The following is a 23,709-nucleotide window of genomic DNA, read 5'->3' as shown; positions in this document are numbered from 1 at the left end:
TGTATTGGATGACTCTCATGTGTTTGAATGGTAGAGTATCCTGCCTGCCCAGGTGTGTGGAGCCGTGACCTTTCCTTCTGTGTCCAGTTAAGAGCCAGAGGCTGGATATGAACTAGCCAGCCATCCAAGCCGAGCCAGCCAGGCTTTCCATGGGCTCTCCATGGGCTCTCCATGGGAGGGCACTCTTCTGAACTGTTAACTCTAAGTACAGAGCCCTCGACTGCCACCGGCAGGGAGCCTGCCACTTGGAGAGGGCCTGCTCCAAGCCTGTGACCACGTTATTAGAGCCTTTTGTTCAGAGACTTGTGCTAAAGCATTCACATTCTATGTTCTCTCTCACCCCGCTTAAGCTAGTTTGGATTGTTTCTGTCAGTTATAACGAAAAGTGTCCTAATTCAATTTTCCTCAATGCCTGGTTCAAATCTCTCCCCTTTAGGACATGCTTTCTGAAGGAAATGCTTGCTTTGAATCCATTGCTGATGGTTTTCTGGAGCCAGCAGCCAATTCTTTGTCTCTTTTCCCAAGTTTGAGTTTAGTGACATCAAGCTGCTATTTGAAATCATCATACAGGGAATAATTATACCATGGAAATCAGCAAATACTACAAATCAAGGGTCTCTTTTTCCCACCTCAGCCAGTTTACCAGCATACCACTGTCTAAATTGTCTCAGTTGTACCCCCATTTGAATATTAATCATTCACTAATTCATGACATCTCTTGCTTTTTGAATATGGTGAGGTTGGGAAGACAAGCGTCCTCAACATAGGCTACATCTAAGTCTTCAGAATCTCAAAGGAGGAAAGGTCTTGAGAAATACTGTGGTCCAAGGTCTTCACTTCACATACAAGGACAAAGAGATCCAGAGACCTTCAGTGACTTGGTAGTTGTGAAGTCAAGCTAAAGCCCGAGATCTTTTGACTTACACACATTATTAAAATACAGGCCTTTCTGGTCTTCCTCTGTGCCTTTTTCAACCTTTCCTTTCTCCAATTTTGGGACAAAAGAGGGTTTTAAAATGATTGTTGAATCATTCCAAATAGCTAATGGTCACGATCCAAGTTGTCAGTGGTTACATTCAACAGGGGACTTTGAGGGTGTGAAGTCTCCAGAATGAGATCATTCCAGATGGGGTCTTAAAAATGTGGCAACACTGGGGAGACAGCTGTTCACAAAGGGGACTTTCTACCTTCCCATGGAAAGATCACAATGCTGGAGTGAAGGTTGCCTGCCCTGGGTGTTGTAACACTAAGAATGAAACAAGATGATAGTTGAATTGCATGGAAAGCTTTGCAGATTTATAAAAATTCAAAATACACTATTTTTTAAATATAGCTGTTCTGTGTCCAGTAATTTATGCTGGAAGTATTCATAAGGGTATCCACTGCAACCTTGTTTGAACTAATGAAAGACTGGAAACAATCTAAATGTTAAGCAATAGGGGACTAATTAAAGAAAGCATTTTAAATATATATATATATGTGTACATATGTGTATGTATATATATATGTATGTATGTATGTATACACACACACACATACACACACACACACACACACACACACAGGCAGAACTCTATATACTATTATGGAATTTTCTCCAAGACATACTGTTTAGTTATAAAAAGAAGGAACAGAATGGTGTGTATAGTTTGCTGCCATTCAAATTTGAAAAAGAAGAGGAGAGGCTTCCCTGGTGGCTCAGTGGTACAGAATCTGCCTGCCAATGCAGGAGACGTGAGTTTGATCCCTGGTCTGGGAAGACCCCATATGCCACAGAGCAACTAAGCCTGTGCTCTGGAGCCCGAGAACTACAACTGCTGAAACCCGTGTGCCCTGGAGCCTGTGCTCCACGACAGGAGAAGCGATCACAGAGAGAAGTCTGTGCACCGCAGCTAGAGAGTAGCCCCCACCATGGGAGAAAAAAGAGCCCACACAGCAGTGAAGATGCAGCACAGCCAAAAATAAAAAAATAAAAGTTTTTAAAAAAGAAGAGGTGAGGAAAACACAGATGCACATGGATGTATGAGCATATTCTATCTCTAGGAGGATATACAAAAACTTTCAACAGCAGAAGTTGTCTCTGAGAGACGAACTGGAAAATAGCAATAAGAGAGAGTTGTATTTTTTCGCTTATGTCTTTTGGAATAATTTGATTTTTAAAACAATGGAAATCATTTACTTAACACTCAAAAAAATACAGAAATGCTGTGTTGTGCTTCTTAGAAATTCTTCTTTTGCTCTGATAGATGAGTCAGATCTGGGGATGTGGCAGAGAGTTTAGGGAGCTAATAATACCTCCCCCAACAATTATATACTTACTTAAAAAAAAAAAAACATTCTCAAGGAAAAGTCTGTTGCAGTCTTCTACTTTTGGGACAAGTATTTCCCCCCTTGTACAGTTGAAGGAACTGGGGTCCAGAAGCAAGGTCATCTTCCCAAGGTCACACAGAGAGAGAGGGGCAGCACTGGGATGAGAGCTCAGAACTTGCCCAGGCTTAAGTTCCTTCTTCTTGGCCATGTTTAGCTGGGCAGAGGGCTTCAACAAGCATAATTTTCATGGGGAGAAAAAGAAGAACCAGATAATTCTAAGGGGCTTTTCTGGTGTGAGGTTTCAGGAAAGTTAAAGGCCTGATCCAGCTACAGTCCCAGCACAAATGAAGTCAGACCAAAATAGACACCACTTACATTCAACGGGAAATGACCCAGAAAAGATCCAACCAGTTTCCAGATGTAACTTGAAAGGCTTCAGTTGGAGAGACTTCATTTTGGAATCTGATACAAAAACCTCTTGATGAGATTTCTCTCAACTCAGTTTGTGGATCGAAAAATGAACAGATGTTTGATTTGAGGGAGATGCTCTGTTAAGAAAGTCTAGAACCTTCTGGTTTGTAGAATCAAGCTTAGAGAAAGTAGCCTATGAGTATAGGAGGCAAATCTTTGCCATGCTTTGCCAGCATAATTTTGGGAGGGAATATGTGAAATATAGGGTCTGTCCTGCCTTTTGGCTGAGAGGAAACGCAGACATCCCAGATTGAGGGAAGAGACTTGTTGAAACTGCATAAATGAGATTTACCTTGTGGCTAGAAAGAAATGTTTTATTCTGTTAGCTGCTGTGATGTGCAAAGAGATTAATTTCTCTGAATCTTGTATTTTAAAAGATTTCTGCAGATTTAAGAAATACTCAGAAGACACTTGACTCTACACATCTCATCCACGTTATTATAGGTATGATAAAAAATTTAAGAAGCACACCAGAGTCTGTCTAATGTGCTACTGATTATGAAGATGAAAGTTTATGTGCACACACATTTTTAACCACTCTTTAAAGACATGTAACCTGGTAGCCATGGCTGCCTCTTAGGAAGAGAACTGTGGGAGCTGAGATGGGGTCGGAGGTAACAGCCTTCACTATACTGTCTCAATTTACCATATACCTGTTTCACATTTTAAAAGTAAAACATGCTCTGAAAAACCTCAAAGGGAAAAACATACCTTTATAATGGAGAGATTTGGTGGCCACTCTGCTAATCAAGTAGGGAAATTTAACATTACCAAGTGCATGAAACCTGACGTTTACATGATACATCCAGGTTTTAACCTGACTATAATGAAACCTTCACACCTAACCTCTGATTAGCAGAAAGCGTAGGGAATAGAGAAAACTAGGTAAACAACACAGGAGAAAACAATCAGTTCAGAGAGTGAGGCATTCTTCGAAATGTTAATGTCATAGAAATATTAAAAAGAGGTTTAAAAAATTAGGAATAAAAAATATTTGGGGGGCAATTGGAAGTGTGAATATGGTCTGAGTATTAGACAATGTTAGGGAATTACTGATAATTTTCTTGTGTGTGAATAGTGGTTTTGTGGTTATATAGGATAACGTCCTTATTCTTGGCGGATGCATGCTGAAGTATGGAGGGAGGAATCATGATGTTGGGAACTTATTTTTAAATGGTTTAGAAAACACACATGAACACACAGAACCTCACATACACACGTGAACAACCCCTCCACTCCACCCCACTCGCGCTACACACGCACACAGAGTTGATTAATATTAAGCTGGGGTCTTAGCTTCAGACTGAGCCATGTGATGTCAGGCTGGGACTGACAGATGACCTTGTTAGTCCTCCGCTCTGCTTCTCCTCTGCCATTGGCCCTTCTGTTAGTCTGCCTGTAGGGGGCTCTGGAAGAGAATTAGGAGTCTAAAGGAGTCGCAGAGAGCTTGCTTGTTCCTGTTTTGCTTCTGTTACTCTCAGCCTCACCCAAGCAACAGTCCCTCACCCTGGGAATGACATTTATTTCCTGTAGGAGCAGCTTGTTCAAGTTTACATTTTTTCCACAGTCTCAGAACCAGCCTCATTATGCTTCTTCAGACATACCTGTTATTGTTGTTCAGTAACTCAGTTGTGTCTGACTCCTTGTGACCCCACAGACTGCACTTCCCTGTCCTTCACTATCTCCTGGAATTGGTCAAACTCACGCTGGTGATACCTTCCAACCATCTTATCCTGTGTCCCTTCTCCTCCTGCCCTCAATCTTTTCCAGCATCAGGGTCTTTTCCAATGAGTCAGTTCTTCCCATCAGGTGGCCAAAGTAATTGGAGCTTCAGCTTCAGCATCAGTCCTTCCAATGAATATTCAGGACTGATTTCCTTTTTGGTTGACTGGTTTGAACTCACCGCAGTACAAGGGACTCTCGAAAGTCTTCTCTAACACCACAGTTCGAAAGCATCAATTCTTCAGTGCTCAGCCTTCTTTATGGTCCAACTCTCACTTCCACACATTACTACTGGAAAAAACATAGCTTTGACGATACAGACCTTTGCTGGCAAAGTAATGTCTCTGCTTTTGAATATGCTATCAAGGTTTGTCACCGCTTTTCTTCCAAGGAGCAAGCGTCTTTTAATTTCATGGCTGCAGTCACCATCTGCAGTGATTTTGCAGCCCAAGAAAATACATGTATCAGCTGGCTACTGCCTTCTCTGTCCCAGCTCCATGGAACCCCTAATCCAAGCTTCTAAATTCTATTAATCCTGAGCTCTTCTCCTATTTTCCAAGCCCTAGCGATGGTAACTGCTTTCTGTGTTTACTACAGTATTTCTTTTACCTTTCTAGCTCTCTAATACCTGGTTGCTGCTGCTGCTGCTGCTGCTAAGTCACTTCAGTCGTGTCCGACTCTGTGCAACCCCATAGACGGCAGCCCACCAGGCTCCCCCGTTCTGGGATTTTCCAGGCAAGAGTACTGGAGTGGGTTGCCATTGCCTTCTCCGAATACCTGGTTGACAGTTCTTTAAATTATTTCTGCAAAAGTAACTGGTGGCGTTTGTGTCTCCTGACTGAACCTTGACTGATACAGAAATTGGAACAAGGGATCTCAGGAAACAGACCCCCTTTTTAGGTGTTTGGGTTTGTCTTTAGACTTGAGTACGGTGTTGAACTCCTTGTCATGGAAATAAGATGCTAGTAACTCATGGTATGGAGTGGCCCTGATTAATCAAATTATTGGCTGTAGATTATTATGATAAGGAACCTTCTGGGGACTTCCACTGCAGGGGGTATAGGTTCAATCCCTTGTTGGGGAACTGAGATCCTGCATGCCACAAGGTGTAGCCAAAAAAAAAAAAAAAAAAAAATCTCCTAAAGCAGGTACTGTAGGAAGCAAGTACAAGAGAGAAAAAGTAGACCCCAAGAAAGGCATGCAAAAGCATTATCAATCTTGCAGACAAGATACCTCAAGACATATGACTCTTGGATTAAGTCCAGAGGGAACAGAGAAACATCTTGAAAGCAGGATGTGTGTCTGGAGGTGGGAAGCCATCAAACTGTTCCATGACCTGGCGTCTCTGAGTCAAATGTTTTTTGTATCTGGGGCTTTGTTATTTAGACAGCAACCTAAATCATTAGTTAAAACTAAGTCTTTCTTAGTTAATCTTCATGTCACATTCCTAGCCTATCTTTAACAGCCATATGGCTCCATATGCTTCTGAGAGCATGTTCTCCCTTGCACGTACTCCCCTGCCTGAAAACCTATAATAAAGCTGACTTGATCAGTTTGGGCACCTTCACCTCGGAGCGGTGTTGGTCCCCTGACCCTCGCTTCCATTCTTGCCTCTTTCTCATTCTTTCTCTGTATTGTGCTTTCGGGAAACCCTGGCTTGTTGAGCTGGACTCGACAAGTGGCGGCCAAACAGGGACCTGAAAGTGAAACCAGCCTATGATGCTCAGCTCAGAGCAGTGGAGAACACAGGGAAATCCAGCTGGTGCGGTGGACGACTGAAGTACTTGGTTAGTACACCCCTGTGGATTTTTGAATCAGGGTAACAAAGGGGCAAAATCCTTCTAAGTATGCAGAATATATGCCAGTCTTAAAGACTTTGTTGAAAAGCTCGGGAGTGCAAGTCTCTTTGTCTGCTGTTAGACTTATTTTCTCCTATTGAAAAACATTGCTATTGGCTTGATCCAGCTAAAGGAACTTTAAGGTATAAAGAATGGCAAGAAGTAATGCATTGCTTGTGCCAAGCTTATCAAAGTAGAGAAAAAATACCCTTGTCAGTATGGTCATTAGGAAATCTCATTCGCACGGCTTTGGGTCCACTATAATCTGAGGTCTCCAAGTCTGAGGATTCCACTTCTCAGAGACACAGTTAGAAGAAGAGTTAAATATATATGACAACAGTGATTCAGAGGAGGAGAAAAACCTTTAAAAGCAAAATTAAAAGAGGGAAATGTCATGGAAGTAATGAACAAATTTTGTTTGCTAGAACAGCTTGCCCATCTGCACCCCTGGGTGAGCCTCCTCCTTTTGATCTGGAGACTCCTTGGGATGATGGCTTTATGTTAAAGCCACAAGTAACCCTTCCCAATCAGATCTCTCCATTTCATAGGGGAGTTCGTATGGCTCAGTTACAAGGTGATGAAGATGCCTTAGCTCTTCCTGTAATAGTGACACAAGTTCCACCCAGACCTCAGTTCCCACATAGAGGATTAAATTATGATTATAACCCTTTACCTTTCAAAATTATTAAAGAGATCAAACAGGCTTGTACTCAATATGGAACTAATTCTCCTTATACTATGGGATTGATTCAAGGTGTGTCACAGGCAGAAAGATTGATCCCTCATAATTGGGAGATGGTTGCTAGGACCTGTTTAACTACTCTGAATTTTTACAATTTAGGAGATGGTGACAAGATGAGGCTAGTCAGCAAGCTGATAGGAATGCAGCCACCAATCCCGCCCCCACCACCGCTCCGTTAACATTTCTTTAGAACAATTGATGGGATCTGGTGCATATTTTGAATTCAGGCCCTTAACAAAAAAAAACTAGAAGGTTTAACCACATCAGTTAATGAACAAAAAGAATTGGGACATGTCATAGAATTTACTAGCCCCTGGAATTCCCCTGTTTTTGTTATAAAGAAAAATTCAGGGAAATGGAGAATGTTAACAGAAGCTATACTTGAATGGGTATTTTTACCTCATAAACAAGTAAAATTGCTAACCACCTATAATAGATATGATCAGCAAACTGATTTTTAAAATACGTAATCGTACTCAACATCTTTCCGGATATGATCCACACAATGTTATAGTCCCTCTTTCAAAGGAATAAATTGAAATTTATGTATGCAAAATATTGAAAGGCAAATTGCTCTCTCTAATTTTATAAGTAATATTGATTGTCATTTTCCATCATCTAAACTTATTAATTTTCTAAAAAAAAAAGCCCTGATACTACCCAAGATTACTAAATCAGACCCTATAAAAGATGCTGATGTTTATTTTACAGATGCAAACAAAGATTTTAAATCTGGATATTTCGGCCCTATAGAAAAAACCTGACAATCCCAATATTCTTCTGTACAAAAAGCTAAATTAGACGTTATTCTTACTGTTTTGACAGGTATCAATGCCCCCATTAATATTGTTTCTGATTCCCAATATGCTATAAAAGTCACATCTCAGATTGATTACAATCCCTACGTCCAATCTAATAATATATCAAATATTTTAAAAATTACAATCAGTAATAATAGAACTTATCTTTTCTATATTACCCATATTCGTTCCCATTCCCAACTTCCTGGACCATTGGTGGCTGATAATGAGACAATAGATACCAAACTTATCTCTTTTATGACACCCACTTAATTTCATGAATTAACTCATACAAATGTAAAAGGATGACAATATAAATTTCAAATTTCACAGCAACAAACATCGTTGCTGTGACATCATCTCACAATGCCCTGCATGTCAACAAACTAACGTTATCCCATCTTTACCAGAAGGCATTAATCCTTGAGGATTATACCCCAATGTTATATGGCAAATATATGTAACTCATATGCCATCTTTTGGAAATTCTGGACTGATTCATGTATCTACTGACACGTTTTCAGGAATGATTTTTGCTTCACATCATGTAGGAGAGACTACTTTCCATTGGATTTCTCATTTTAAACAAGATGCATATATGGGACTCCCCAAAACTATGAAAACAGATATTGGCCCAGTGTATAAAAGCCATACTTAAAAATTATTTTTTAAAGATTGGTCAATTGAACATGTAACTGGAATTCCCTATAATCCTCAAGGTCAAATGACAGTAAAAAGAGACCACCACACATTAAAACAAATATTATTAAAACAAAAAGGGAGAGAGAGGTATGGATTAGGGCCTAACTCCCCTAAAAATAAACTTGCTATAGCACTTTTTATATTAAATTTAAGTTAAATTTATTTATTTTATATTAAACTTATTATTTTTTTTATATTAGGGGAAGTAATGAAAAGCAGCTGAAGTACATTGGGATGAGGTACAAACATCTCATGAAATAATTGGTAAAAAAGAACAAACACAGACAGTTCACCAAAAAATAATGTGGAAGGATGATAAACAGTGGAAAACGGGGCTTATGCTTAAACAAGGACGAAGTTATGCTCTTATTTTGACAGAGGACAATGAACATCCGTGGATCCCCAAATGAAAAATCTGGTATAGGAAAGAAAAGAACATGGTTTGACATAGATCCCCTGCTTGAGCCACCAATTGGAGCCATGTCTCAATTAATACTTAGACCAGGTCCATCCAAAACTAAATAGACACAGAGTGCCACTCTACCAACATGGGGACAAATAAAGGAGCTATCCCAAGAAGCTGAAAAGATAGTACATAGGTGAAAACTTCCTAAAACACCTGACAACCTATTCTTGGCCATGGTAACATTGTTAACAATGGCAGTAAGTGTACAGGCTAATTCCAATTATTAATATTGGGAGTGAGCTTCCCTGTGGCTCAGACGGTAAAGGTGTCTGCTTGCAATGCGGGAGACTTGGGTTCGATCCCTGGGTGGGGAAGATCCCCTGGAGAAGGAAATAGCAACCCACTCCAGTACTCTTGCCTGGAAAATTCCATGGATGGAGGAGCCTCGTAGGCTACAGTCCATGGGGCCACAAAAAGTTGGACGTGACTAAGCGACTTCACTTTCTTTCTTTCTATGTTCCTAACCCACCTCTATTACATGGGAAGATTCAACAGTTTCCATTTTTGTGAATGACTCAGCTTGGCTTCCCGGCCCCTATGATCAAAGTTTCCCAGATAAACCAGAAGCAGCAGGATATATATTAAACAATTACACTATTGGATCTGAAAGTACCCCCGTTTGCATTGGACATGGAGAGATCTATTTAAAAACAGATTATCCAAAAATGGTTCAGTTCAGTCACTCAGTCGTGTCCGACTTTTTGCGACCCCATGAATCACAGCACACCAGGCCTCCCTGTTCATCACCATCTCCCGGAGTTCACTCAGACTCACGTCCATTGAGTCCGTGATGCCATCCAGCCATCTCATCCTCGGTCGCCGCTTCTTCTCCTGCCCCCAGTCCCTCCCAGCATCAGAGTTTTTTTCCATTGAGTCAACTCTTCTCATGAGGTGGCCAAAGTACTGGAGTTTCAGCTTTAGCATCATTCCTTCCAAAGAAATCCCAGGGCTGATCTCCTTCAGAATGGACTGGTCGGACCTCCTTGCAGTCCAGGGGACTCTCAAGAGTCTTCTCCAACACCACAGTTCAAAAGCATCAATTCTTCGGCGCTCAGCTTTCTTCACAGTCCAGCTTTCACATCCATACATGACCACAGGAAAAACCATAGCCTTGACTAGACGGACCTTAGTCGGCAAAGTAATGTCTCTGCTTTTGAATATGCTGTCTAGGTTGGTCATAACTTTTCTTCCAAGGAGTAAGCGTCTTTTAATTTCATGGCTGCAGTCACCATCTGCAATGATTCTGGAGCCCCCAAAAATAAAGTCTGATGCTGTTTCCACTGTTTCCCCATCTATTTCCCATGAAGTGATGGGACCAGATGCCATGATCTTCGTTTTCTGAATGTTGAGCTTTAAGCCAACTTTTTCACTCTCCCCTTTCACTTTCATCAAGAGGCTTTTTAGCTCCTCTTCACTTTCTGCCATAAGGGTGGTGTCATCTGCATATCTGAGGTTATTGATATTTCTCCTGGCAACCTTGATTCCAGCTTGTGTTTCTTCCAGTCCAGCGTTTCTCATGATGTACTCTGCACAGAAGTTAAATAAGCAGGGTGACAATATACAGCCTTGACGTATTCCTTTTCCTATTTGGAACCAGTCTGTTGTTTCATGTCCAGTTCTAACTGTTACTTCCTGACCTGCATACAGATTTCTCAAGAGGCAGGTCAGGTGGTCTGGTATTCCCATCTCTTTCAGAATTTTCCACAGTTTATTGTGATCCACACAGTCAAAGGCTTTGGCATAGTCAAAGCAGAAATGGATATTTTTCTGGAACTCTCTTGCTTTTTCCATGATCCAACAGATGTTGGCAATTTGATCTCTGGTTCCTCTGCCTTTTCTAAAACCAGCTTGAACGTCAGGGAGTTCATGGTTCACGTATTGCTGAAGCCTGGCTTGGAGAATTTTGAGCATTATTTTACTAGCATGTGAGATGAGTGCAATTGTGTGGTAGTTTGAGCATTCTTTGGCATTGCCTTTCTTTGGAATTGGAATGAAAACTGACCTTTTCCAGTCCTGTGGCCACTGCTGAGTTTTCCAAATTTGCTGGCATATTGAGTGCAGCACTTTCACAGCATCATCTTTCAGGATTTGAAACAGCTCAATTAGAATTCCATCACCTCCACTAGCTTTGTTCATAGTGATGCTTTCTAAGGCCCACTTGACTTCATATTCCAAGATGTCTGGTTCTAGATTAGTGATCACATCATCATGACTATCTGGGTCGTGAAAATCTTTTTTGTACAATTCTTCTGTGTATTCTTGCCACCTCTTCTTAATATCTTCTGCTTCTGTTAGGTCCATACCATTTCTGTCCTTTATCGAGCCCATCTTTGCATGAAATGTTCCCTTGGTATCTCTAATTTTCTTGACGAGATCTCTAGTCTTTCCCAATCTGTTGTTTTCCTCTATTTCTTTGCACTGATCACCGAAGAAGGCTTTCTTATCTCTTCTTGCTATTCTTTGGAACTCTGCATTTAGATGCCTATATCTTTCCTTTTCTCCTTTGCTTTTCACCTCTCTTCTCTTCACAGCTATTTGTAAGGCCTCTCCAGACAGCCATTTTGCTTTTTTGCATTTCTTTTCCATGGGGATGGTCTTGATCCCTGTCTCCTGCACAACGTCACGAACTTCATTCCGTAGTTCATCAGGCACTCTATCTATCAGATCTAGGCCCTTAAATCTATTTCTCACTTCCACTGTATAATCATAAGGGATTTGATTTAGGTCATACCTGAATGGTCTAGCGGTTTTCCCTGCTTTCTTCAATTTAAGTCTGAATTTGGCAATAAGGAGTTCATGATCTGAGCCACAGTCAGCTCCTGGTCTTGTTTTTAAGGACTGTATAGAGCTTCTCCATCTTTGGCTGCATAGAATATAATCAATCTGATTTCAGTGTTGACTCTCTGGTGATGTCCATGTGTAGAGTCTTCTGTTGTGTTGTTGGAAGAGGGTGTTTGCTATGATAGTGCATTTCCTTGGCAAAACTCTATTAGTCTTTGCCCTGCTTCATTCTGTATTCCAAGGCCAAATTTGCCTGTTACTCCAGGTGTTTCTTGACTTCCTACTTTTGCATTCAGTCCCCTATAATGAAAAGGACATCTTTTTTGGGTGTTAGTTCTAAAAGGTCTTGTAGGTCTTCATAAAACTGTTCAACTTCAGCTTCTTCAGCATTACTGGTTGGGGCATAGACTTGGATAACTGTGATACTGAATGGTTTGCCTTGGAGACGAACAGAGATCATTCTGTCATTTTTGAGACTGCATCCAAGTACTGCATTTCAGACTCTTTTGCTGACCATGATGGCTACTCCATTTCTTCTGAGGGATTCCTGCCCACAGTAGTAGATATAATGGTCATCTGAGTTAAATTCACCCATTCCAGTCCATTTTAGTTCGCTGATTCCTAGAATATCGATGTTCACCCTTGCCATCTCTTGTTTGACCACTTCCAATTTGCCTTGATTCATGGATCTGACATTCCAGGTTCCTATGCAATATTGCTCTTTACAGCATCGGATCTTGTTTCTATCACCAGTCACATCCACAACTGGGTATTGTTTTTGCTTTGGCTCCATCCCTTCTTTCTTACTGTAGTTATTTCTCCTCTGATCTCCAGTAGCATATTGGGTACCTAATGACCTGGGGAGTTCCTCTTTTGGTGTCCTATCATATTGCCTTTTCATACTATTCCTTCTCCAGTGGACCACATTCTGTCAGGCCTCTCCACCATGACCTGCCCGTCTTGGGTTGCCCTGCAGACATGGCTTGGTTTCATTGAGTTAGACAAGGCTGTGGTCCTAGTGTGATTAGATTGACTAGTTTTCTGTGAGTATGGTTTCAGTGTGTCTGCCCTCTGATACCCTCTTGCAACACCTACCATCTTACTTGGGTTTCTCTTACCTTGGTTGTGGGGGTATCTCTTCACGGCTGCTCCAGCAAAGCACAGCCGCTGCTCCTTACCTTGGATGAGGGGTATCTCCTTACCGCCACCGTTCCTGACCTTCAACATGGGATAGCTCCTTGTTAAATCTACTAAAGATGATAAGAATTCCTTTTTCCTTGTAATTGCTCTCACATTTTTAGAAAAGGAAAATAAAATAATACATTATAGTCCTCCCAATATTCCAGAATGTATTATGAGGACAGGACATGGGATAGAAGATTGGATACAATGGAATAACTGTAAAGGAGCAGAAGGCCATCTATTGATCAATACTACTGAAGGTCCCATAATTGATTGGGGACCCAGAGGGACTCCAAAATTAAAAGACACCAATATTCCCAGTCCTTGGATATACTAAGGGACTCTCCAGTTCAGTTCAGTTCAGTTCAGTCACTGTTGTGTCCAACTCTTTGTGACCCCGTGGACTGCAGCACGCCAGGCCTCCCTGTCCATCACCAACTCCCAGAATTTACTCGAACTCATGTCCATTGAGTCAGTGATGCCATCCAACCATCTCATCCTCTGTTGTCCCCTTCTTCTCCTGCCTTCAATCTTTCCCAGCATCAGGGTCCTTTCAAATGAGTCAGCTCTTCGCAACAGGTGGCCAAAGTATTGGAGTTTCAGCTTTAGCATCAGTCCTTCCAATGAACATTCAGGACTGATTTCCTTTAGGATGGACTGGTTGTGTCTCCTTGCAGTCCAAGGGACTCTCAAGAGTCTTCTCCAACACCACAGTTCAAATGCATCAATTCTTCAATGCTCAACCTTCTTTATAGTCCAACTCTCACATCCATACATGACTACTGGAAAAACCATAGCCTTGACTAGACGGACCTTTGTTGGCAAGTAATGTCTCTGCTTTTTAATGGGACTCTTAGTACATTTGGTAATGAATCTTTGGTTTCTAATTGGATAGGATTTGCCCCTCCCTTTCCGCATCTAGTTCACCATCCTATTCATAATGAGATCTGGAAAATACCTATGGCTTTGAAAACTCCTGAGACATGGAATGGTTGATATACCGAATATATTTTAAATGATCCTAAAACAACTTTTACTTCTACAAAAAACTCTACTCATAATATCCAAGCTTCCGTTAGACTTCCTTTTGTATTCATGGTTGGTCCAGCTAATTATGATAAAATTACTGGACTTATAAATTGTTTACAGTGTTCCTTTTACACGTTTAAATAATACTATCCCATCCAGTGACAGCTTACAGAGTATTCTTAAAACTAGAGTGGACATTTGGATACCAGTAGATTTACAAAGAATCTTGGCAAGAAAGTCCTACACTGTATGCCATTGAAGAAGTTATTAAAGGTTTAAAATGTGCCAAAAGATTCATTGGAATGCTTATAGCTGCTATTTTAGGTATTATGGCTATCACTACCATTGCTGCAGTGGCTGGAGTAGCTTTACATCAGTCTGTTCAAATAGTATAGTTTGTACAAGAATAGCATAAGGATGCTGACATTTTACAGTCCACTCAACAAAAAATAGATGGAAAATTAGCTTCTCAGGTGGCTGATCTCCAACAGACAGTAATACTATTGGGAGATCAACTGGTTAGTTTACAAAAGCAGTTAAGATTAAAATGTGATTGGAATTACACCTCTTTTTGTCTTACAGCACATAAATACAACAGTCAAGGTTTAATTGGGACCAAATCAAGCAACATTTATTAAGTCAAGAAAATATTTCTCTAGATATTCAAGATCTACAACATGACATATTAAAAACCTTTAAGAAAAAGTTGGATATAATTTCTGGATCTAATTTACTTGATACTATTGTTAATGGTATATCCTCTCTAAATCCTCTTAAACAGAACAAGGTCAATGGATATTGAATTATGTTAACCTCTGCTATAATTTTAATTGTTTTCTTTTGCTTCTGTTTAGTCTGGAGAACAGCGAGATGACATCACCAACAACATCACCAGCAACAATTAGCCTTTCTTACAATTCTTTGCTTGCTGAAAAACAAAAAGGGGGAGATGTAGGAAGCAAGTACAAGGAAGAAAAAGCAGACCCCAGGAAAGGCATGTGAAAGCATTATCAGTCTTGCTGACCAGATACGTCAAGACATATGACTCTTGGATTAAGTCCAGAGGGAACAGAAAAACATCTTGAAAGCAGGATGCGTGCCTGGAGGTGGGAAGCCATCAGACTGTTCCATGACCTGAGTCTCTGAGTCAAATGTTTTTTGTATCTGGAGATTTGTTATTTAGACAGCAACCTAAATTGTTAGTTAAAAGTAAATCTTTCTTAGTTAATCTTTATGTTACATTCCTAGCCTATCTTTAACAGCCATATGGCTCCATATGCTTCTGAGAGCACGTTCTCCTTTGCATGTACTTTCCTGCCTGAAAACCTAATAAAGCTGACTTGATCAGTTTGGGCATCTTCATCTTGGAGCGGTGTTGGTCCCCTGGTCCTTGCTTTCAATTCTTGTGTCTTTCTCATTCTTTCGCCGTACTGTGCTTTCAGGAAACCCTGGCTTGTTGAGCCAGACTCAACAAGCACCTTGGGGGACCCAAGTGGCTGCTGGGAATAACGATGACTACAAGGACTGTGGGGTGAGATGCCTCCTTCTGAGTGCTCTGGAGTGCTTACAGAAAGAAAACACACTCAGCCCTTTAACATCTCAGCTCAAGTCCCAGTCAGAGAACTAGAGAGGGTCTATGACAGCCCCTAAAGGTATCTTAGATCCATCAGAGTTACTAACTCAGACACAGGATTTCGTTGTGAAGGTTGCAGAATTTAATGTAGATTGAGTTCACAGCTGATGTCCCACAGTGAAAGTCAGGATGAGGATTGGGGAAGTGTCCTCCGGACTTGGAATGACGACGTCCAGGTGGACTCAGATGAAACTGAGAATCTTAACCCCTAAGTCACTCTGCACCTTCCCCTTCTGTGTCTGAGATTAGGCTTCCTTTGCTTGAAGTCCCTGGAATACCCTCACCGAGACAGGTGACTGAAGGAGATACCTATACTCTTCAAGACCTACCTTACTGCTCTTCGCTGCCACTAGACCCATAACTAGGGTCAGATCCAGCACATTCCAAGGCAACAAGTACAAAGTCTGAACCTGGAGGAAAGAGTGTATAATCCAAAAGAACTACAAGATTTTTCTAATTTATGTAGGCAGAAACCTGGTGAATAGATGTGGGAATGGGATTCTAGGAGCATTAGACCAAAAAAGGCAGGATATAACAGGCCAAATGCACTGATACGGGAATACTTATCAGGGATTCTGGACTTAATATGTTAGCTTGGACTTAAGCTTGGAGAACTTGGACTGAACAGTGACCTACATATAATGAGTTTGAGATCCCAGAAGTTCCCTGGCACAATGAAGAGAAAGGAATTCAGAGACTTGGGGAGACAGAAATGTTGGTGAACTTGTATGTATGACCTTCAAACTTCCCTCACCCACTACCCCCAGTGCTATATAGTTCAAGAGGGCCCAGAGGACACCACTTCCCTGAGATACTGAGCAATACATTAGTGAGGAGATCACCGATATCCTCAGAAATCTCTGTGGTGGCTGTTCTCTGTGGGCTGGTAGAAGGTGCTGCCACTGAGATGAGTTCATGGATTTTGGTGGGGTCGACAGGATCCTGGAGTAGCGAGGGCCACATGGCAGTGTTCAGTCATGAGGGATAAGGTGGATGCACTTCGAGCACAGAAGAGACAAAATGGAAATCAGAATGTTTTGACCCACAGGGATTGTTGATAGTAGCTGTGGTGGTTAATTTTACATGTTGACTTGGCTGGGTCATCAGGTGCCCAGATATTTGGTCCAACATTTCTCTATTATTTATATTTTGATCCATTCAAAAGTTTTAATCTTAGAAAAATACATATAGCATAGGTATAAAATAAGTGAAGAAACTGGGGCAAAGGAAAACTAAGTGTAGGAAAAATAAGATGAGGTGAGAGGGCCAAAGAATCCATCAGAACTGTCTGGAAAGCTGGTTGAGAATGAAGCTCCTTGGCCCAGGCCAGTTAAATTAGAAATCTCTTGAACAGAGCTCTAGGATCTCCTCTTTAGCTGCCCCAATGACTTGGAGTCTCAATGTAACTTAAAAGAAGACAAGGAGTGACTACCAAGATATCAGGATGTTTATTAGTGTCATGGAATTTAAAGCATAGAACCAGAGGAATGGACATTGGGACTAACTCCAAATAATATTTAAAAATAAATCTTAAATTAACTAGGATCATCCTTTCTTTCACTATAACATTTTAAAATCCTCTTCTGATAACATTACCTCCCTAAAACAACCCTCAAGGACATGGGAGGACTCAGTATGTCATTTCAACCTTTGCCTTTGACTTTTAATGTGTGTTCTGGGAGGTCTTCTCTTTTTCTCTTGGCTCTATTCATAGCCTATTATACCAAGTAGCTTGGATATTCCAGTGCTTGGGTGCCTTTTTTATATGTATCACATCAAAAGGTTAAACAGATACTTAGAAGAATCCTATGTATTAGTAGCACTTAATGTTTTCTGCTGCTTGTGCTCTTATTTGCAAAACATATTTTCACATCTTACAAGAAAATCAAAAGTTAAAAATGCTAAACTTTCTAAAACATAGGATTTGGTATATCATAAATATAAAAGAGAGAATTATAGCTTAATTTTACAATGGACTTAAGAATATGTTAAAAATTATACACAAAAAGTTTGTCATTTTACAGTGACTTCTGCTGGAGCTGTAGTTTTTGTTCAATGATATCTGAGAAACGAGGAACTTTTTTTGAAATAGCCACACGGATGTCATCACTCATATTCAAGCAGCTTCTGGACTTTGTTTTAAAATGCAAAAGTGATGAAAATCCCAACTCACAAAGGTATGTAGTTGCAAACGGTATAAGGATTTCTAGCGCTGTCTTTGCCAGGCTGGGAAACACTGTGAATTGAGCACACCAGAAGTCCTCAAGCTTCATTGTCTCAAATTCCATTAGGATTTGGCCACTAGCTCGTAATTCAGCAAGATCATTTTTCACTAAATATCCATCATCGACAAAGTCCAGATTAAAGAGAAATGGATCCAGTATCCATTTACTTGCCTCATCAAGATCTCCAACAGAGAAGTAGCCATGGAAGAAGATGCTCAGCTGTTGCAGGTGCCGTGTTATTTCAGCTGCGATGCATAAAGCTTCATTATCGGAAACAACAATTTCTTCAAGAAAAGGAAAGTTGGTAAAATTTCTTTTCTCAATCCGCTTTAGCCAAAATGGAAACTTCCTAACAAAGGCAGACAACTTCTCTCTAGCGGATACTGTGTTCATTCCAGTCCTTTGCATAGATGCACTAAGTTCATTTAGGTGTTTGAATAAATCTGCAAGGTACGCGAGGTGAATTTTAAACTCTTTGTTTTCAAAGCCATCAACTAAATTGCTGCTTTGGTGGTGAAGAAACTGATTTATTTCTTCATGCATTTCAAAAATATGAGTAAGTATCTGGCCTCGGGAAAGCCACCTCATTTCAGTATGGAAAAGGAGAACACTATACTCTATTCCAATTTCTTCAAAAAAAGCCTGAAACAGGCGATGATTTGGAGCTCGCCCTTTGATAAAATTTATTACCCTCACCACAGTAAAAAGAGCATCCCTCAGTTTTGTAGGCAATGTCTTTGTGACAAGTGTATGAGGGTTCAGCAAACAATGTGTGATCACGATATGAGGTACCTCTTTTCTCACACAGCAAACAAACTCTGAATTTTCTCCTAGCATAGTAGAGGCGCCGTCAGTACAAACAGAGCCACATACATCGAGTGCTATCTTATGTTTCAAAAAGAAGTCTCTGAACAGGTTAAACACATCTTTCCCCTTCATTGTTAACTGCAGTGGTTCACAGAACAGGAATTCTTCTACAATCTCTCTCTCTCTTATGTATCGCACAAATGCCATCAGCTGACTGCAGTCATCCATGTCTGTTGTCTCCGCAAGCTGAATACCCACTTTAAGAGGACTGGCTTTGATATCTTCTAGAACTTGCTGTAAGATATCCTGGCTCATTTCATCAATTCTAGAATGGATCACATCATCTGATAAGGGTACCTGCTGAAGCTTCTTTTGTGCATCTGGTCCCAAAACTATTTGTGCTATTTCCAGTGCACAAGGTTTCACTAATTTTTCAGCTACTGTATGAGGATTCTTCTCCTTGGCACATAAATATGCAAACTGATATGATGCCTGTAGTAAGGCATCTTCCTGAGATGCAACTCCAAATGTTTTCAGGGTTTTACTCTGATCAGCTGGTGTTGGCACATGTTTCAGGCTACTGAGATCGTGCCCACCTATACCACCATGCTGTCTGTTAAAATGGTCAGACAGTTTTGATGGTCGGAGGTCAGCATTTGAAAATACCGAGTTACACAATACACACTGTGGGCGCTGAGTTCCATCAATCTCTGTCATACAGGTGAACCAGTAACGAACATAGTCATCGTCCCATTTGCGTTTCTTCGACATGGCACCCCACACTTCTCACGCAGTATTCCACAGATGTTGAAGATTTTTGCTTGGAAGTAAAATATAACCCAGACATTAAAAACCAGTGGCTAACTGAAGGAAAACAAAGCCACTTCTCATACCATCCTGTCACCTGTGTACATGTCAAGAAATATCCTATAACATGTCAGTTCAAAGTAAGCCATGACAATATGACAACTTAAATTGAGCAAACTCACAGCTAAAGTCCTGGAACAAACACCTTGCCAGCAAGTTACATATGAGAGATTAGGGCTTATGCAAATTGTGAATAACCTGTAAGTTCTCTATTGGTGAGCTGCAGTTATGGCTTACTTTGTTTTCAATGATGTATATTCCAAACAAATCTGGTACATTTTGTATCCCCAGAAAAGGCATCTCACTGCCATCCCTTCCTTCCATCCTATGCCAGAGATGCATGCACACCCCCCAGTTATGAACTAGTGAATGGAGAAGGAAGTCTTCACTAAATACTCTAAGGGCAGATTCTGACATGCTGGCTAGTTCTTTCTAATATATAAGGATTTAAATCAAATAGTCTATAAAACTATTTGATCCTTGAGTGGCTTTGACTCCAACCTAAGCAGAGAATTTCAAACAGGTCTGACTAAGCCACCTTTGACACAGAAGCAGGATATGCACCATCAGTCTGTGATTCATACTGTCATATAAAAAAAGCAAAACAAGTGGCTCAGGAGAAACACAACTATTCTTGTTATTGAAATTTCAGAAAAAGTTCTCTCATAGAAGAAAAGCCTTAATTATAGTAGGAAAGGATGTAGAAGGCAGGTATTCTCCAGTAAATAAATGGAGGAATCATCTAAGTCTCTTGCTAAAATACATATTCTTGGACCCTACACTCAGATTTCTGATCCCCTCGCTCTGGAGTAGGAGCCCCAAAAATGTACTCTAAATAAAGTGTTTTAGATAATTTTTCTGAATAGTACCCAGAACAGGAATCTCTTAACGAGAGTGCCTATCACAATCACTGGGAGCACTTCTGAAAGAAAACATGTCCCTGTACCACCTCGGAACTAATACACCATCATTCTCCAGAAGCAGGACAAGAGAATCTAAAATAGAGTTGTCCAGGTGATTCTGATACATATGCAAGTACACAGACAGATTTAGAGGAATGAACACATCCCCAGGCCAGTTCCTAGCCTTATAGATATTCTAGGTTGCTAAGTAAACACTAAATGCTTTAACACCCATTTACCTTTTCTGAGTTGATGACAACTTCCTATGAAAGCTGAGGGACCTAAAAAGAAAGATATGTTTTCTTTTTTCCTCTTTCTCCCTCCTGAGCAATGAGTAATGGTATAATCCACATGTAGGCTCAAATATACCTTAGAAAACAATTCTATCTCCCATATAATTGATTCCCAAAGTTCTGTGCCACAGAATGTGGCTGAAATAATGTAACAGGGGTAAACTGAAATCCAAATACTCACTTTAGCCATAAAAATATCACAGTAAGTAAGCCAAGAATATTTACTTAAAGCCCTAGCTTGCTAGAGGCTCTGCCAAGAATAACTAGTTGTAAAATGTACTTCTATGTAACTAGCAAGTTGATCTACCATATGGTTGCTATTGACCAGTTTAAAATTGAAAGATGTCTGCCAGTCAATAAAGACAATTTAGAGAGTTGATCTTAAGCTTTCTTTTGTCAAGTGAGGAGACCATGGGCAGACTGTGTTTAGAACCTCTCCTAACTGATAACAGAATTATGAGATGAACATAAAAAAATGCTTATCTTTCTGTACATTGTTATGTATATTTTGGGGGTACAAAGAAAGCGAAGGAGAAAGCTTTACTTCAAATGATTTTCTTTACTTCAGGTTTATTTCTAATGACTCCAACTAGAAATTATGGGATGAGTTAAGAGTATATTCCTATCCATTCTATGCTACTCACATATATTTTGATTGAAGATTTACCTGTTTGGAAAAAGATAATTTTTAGAAAAATTGTTCTCCCTCCCCCTCAAAAAGGGAGACTAGGTAGCAAGAAGTTTTAAGATCCTCAAAGATGAACTTACCGCCCAAGAGGCTTTCTTGTGTTATAGAATCTCACAATTCTCACTTGTTCCTTTGTGGTATTTAGCAATCACAATATCCTAAAATATGTAAACATTAAAAAAAGCATCATCTTATTAAGGAATTATTATTAACTGAAACAGTGTGATAATGGTATGGTTGTGTTTTTAAAAAGTCTTCATTATTAGAAACACAGACTTAATTATTTACTGGTGGAATGATGTCTGGGCTCTCTGAAATACAGTACTTCAGCACACACACAAAACGGGGGTGGAACTAGAACAGGACTGGTCTTGAGTTGGCTGGATGATGGACACACATCATTACACCATACTCACTCTATGTATGCTGGAAATTTCCCATAATAAACAGTAAAATAAACAAAAACGCTCACTTATTAAGATAGACATAATTACTTTTCAGAAAGATTTTTGAGAATTTGCTGAAAGCCATCTAAAGATGCAGAATGAAAGAACGGATGCTACAGAGTAAAACGTTTTGCAAGTTTATGAAGGGTAGATATGAAACAGTATCACAAGTGAGAGAAAAATCAGTCAGTTACAAGCAAACATTCATATAACAGAAATACCCGGGAAAGGCTAAAACATCTATGTCAGCAGTGACAACACCAAAGTGCGGCAGTCAACCTTAAACACCAAACCAAACACAATCAAACTTCTACTTGGCCTCTGCCTATGCCAGTCCGTGGTAGGTGCAGGTATCCAGGGAGGCAGAGGATTGAAGATTCACTATCTTTACGTTATGAAAAGCAAAGGCCAGGAGAAAAGGTAAAGGAATGCAATGCAAATACTCCAGAGGCAAACGCCTGGGACGCTGGTTTTGTCACTTAGAGGCTGGGACCTGTCCAAGCTTAGTCCCTCAACTGGGGATGACAATAGTACCTACCTTACAGGGTTGTTGGGAGGTTTAATTATGAGCGTGCATGTAAACGACATGGGCTCGTAACTGGTAAGGCTTGGTGTATTATAAAGGACGGAGCATTTAGAAGGCTGCCCGGGCGAGCTAAGGACGCCGGTGGCGCGGAAAGAAGGCTGCTCGGTCTCCAGCCGACGGCTCCGAGACGCAGGCGCAGGCCCAAGGGATGCTCGGGCTTCTTTTATGCGCCCGTTTCGGGCTCCACTTCCCTCTCCGCTCAGGCTAGGGCTCAGCCTCCGGGAGCTGGAACCAGTCTAGGCGGCGGCTTCTTGGGTGCGACCCCGAAGCAGGACCCTGCGGGGCGCGGTGTGATAGCTGCGCCCGCAGCGTCCCCTGCTCCTGCCGCGCCGGGCTCCATCCGGGTTCTCCTGGAGCCTTCCCGCCCGCAGACAGGGCGAGGCGAATCCTCGCACGCAGGCGCACTGGCAAACGGTTAGCGACCCCAACTCGCACCCCCCGCCCCTTCCCCGGCCTCCAGGAAAGGAGCACGCGCGCTGCTTCTCTTTTCAGGTTGTGTATGTGGAGCTGGGAATTTTCTGCATATTGTGTCTGCAGAGGAGATGCATCGTAGAATCTCAGGGACGAAAAGCACTGTAAAGCCACATAGTTCTACTTTTTAACATTCAGAGCACTAAAAATAAAAATTTATATTGTCAGGCTTTGATCTTGGCGATTATGAAGCTCCAATAATTAACCATTTTCTTTGTGGAACCAATGAGGAAGAAAAGAAGTTAATTCTACTTCCAAACTAAACATCCAGGCAAATGAGACAAGCTGTAAATTCTGTTAAGATAAAATGGTAGAGGATGAGCTTGTGTCTTCTTGCCCATGCTGGTTGCCCCCATCTCCCCATTAATTACAGCGTGTGGGTGAATTTGATGAGAATCATCATCCACCTTAGAGAAATGGCTTTTAAGATTCTTTTAAACAATACTTTTAGAGAAATAAACCCATATCAGATTTTAGAGAAAAAAACCTAAAGTAGAAACTAGAAAATGTTGAATGAAACAAACCGAAATACAGTCCTCTTTTCTATTTTAAGGGTTTTTCATGACATCACATTTCATTCATTTTTGTATAGTCAGTCTTGTGAGACGCATCCCACAAGCCTAGGGGAGGGAGAAATGTCAAACAAAGGGGGGCAGATACCTCATTTTCAGGTCTTGAGGGTGAGCCTGATAAAAACACCGAGAGCCTGCCTAAGGTTTCTGTCAATGAGAGAAACTGCAAAAGGCCA

General features: G+C 40.8%; 1 protein-coding gene across 5 annotated transcripts; it reads right to left on the bottom strand.

Annotated features, from left to right (window-relative positions):
• ZBED8 (zinc finger BED-type containing 8) lies at positions 17,106-22,842 on the bottom strand. 5 transcript variants are annotated; one of them, XM_013965739.2, is made up of 4 exons: positions 22,443-22,842; positions 21,539-21,616; positions 20,717-20,758; positions 17,441-19,528 (listed from the first exon to the last, which is right to left on the bottom strand). In XM_013965739.2, the coding sequence occupies exon 4, from the start codon at positions 19,477-19,479 to the stop codon at positions 17,695-17,697; it is 1,785 nt and encodes a 594-aa protein (XP_013821193.1). In that variant the 5' UTR covers positions 19,480-19,528; positions 20,717-20,758; positions 21,539-21,616; positions 22,443-22,842; the 3' UTR covers positions 17,441-17,694. The 5 variants fall into 5 exon arrangements, with proteins under 5 accessions (XP_005683306.1, XP_013821193.1, XP_017905575.1 ...); XM_005683249.3 differs by lacking the exon at positions 20,717-20,758 and having other exon boundaries at positions 17,106-19,528; XM_018050086.1 differs by having other exon boundaries at positions 20,717-21,616; positions 22,443-22,829.

This window comes from Capra hircus, chromosome 7 (assembly GCF_001704415.2).
Source record: "Capra hircus breed San Clemente chromosome 7, ASM170441v1, whole genome shotgun sequence".
Lineage (NCBI taxonomy): Eukaryota > Metazoa > Chordata > Mammalia > Artiodactyla > Bovidae > Capra > Capra hircus.
The sequence above is the reverse complement of the archived record's forward strand: the minus strand, read 5'-3'. Positions and strand labels throughout refer to the sequence as shown.

Bases quoted from the DNA above. Each gene is read 5' to 3' on its own strand.
- ZBED8 (XM_005683249.3), bottom strand. From the start codon at position 19,479: ATGTCGAAGAAACGCAAATGGGACGATGACTATGTTCGTTACTGGTTC.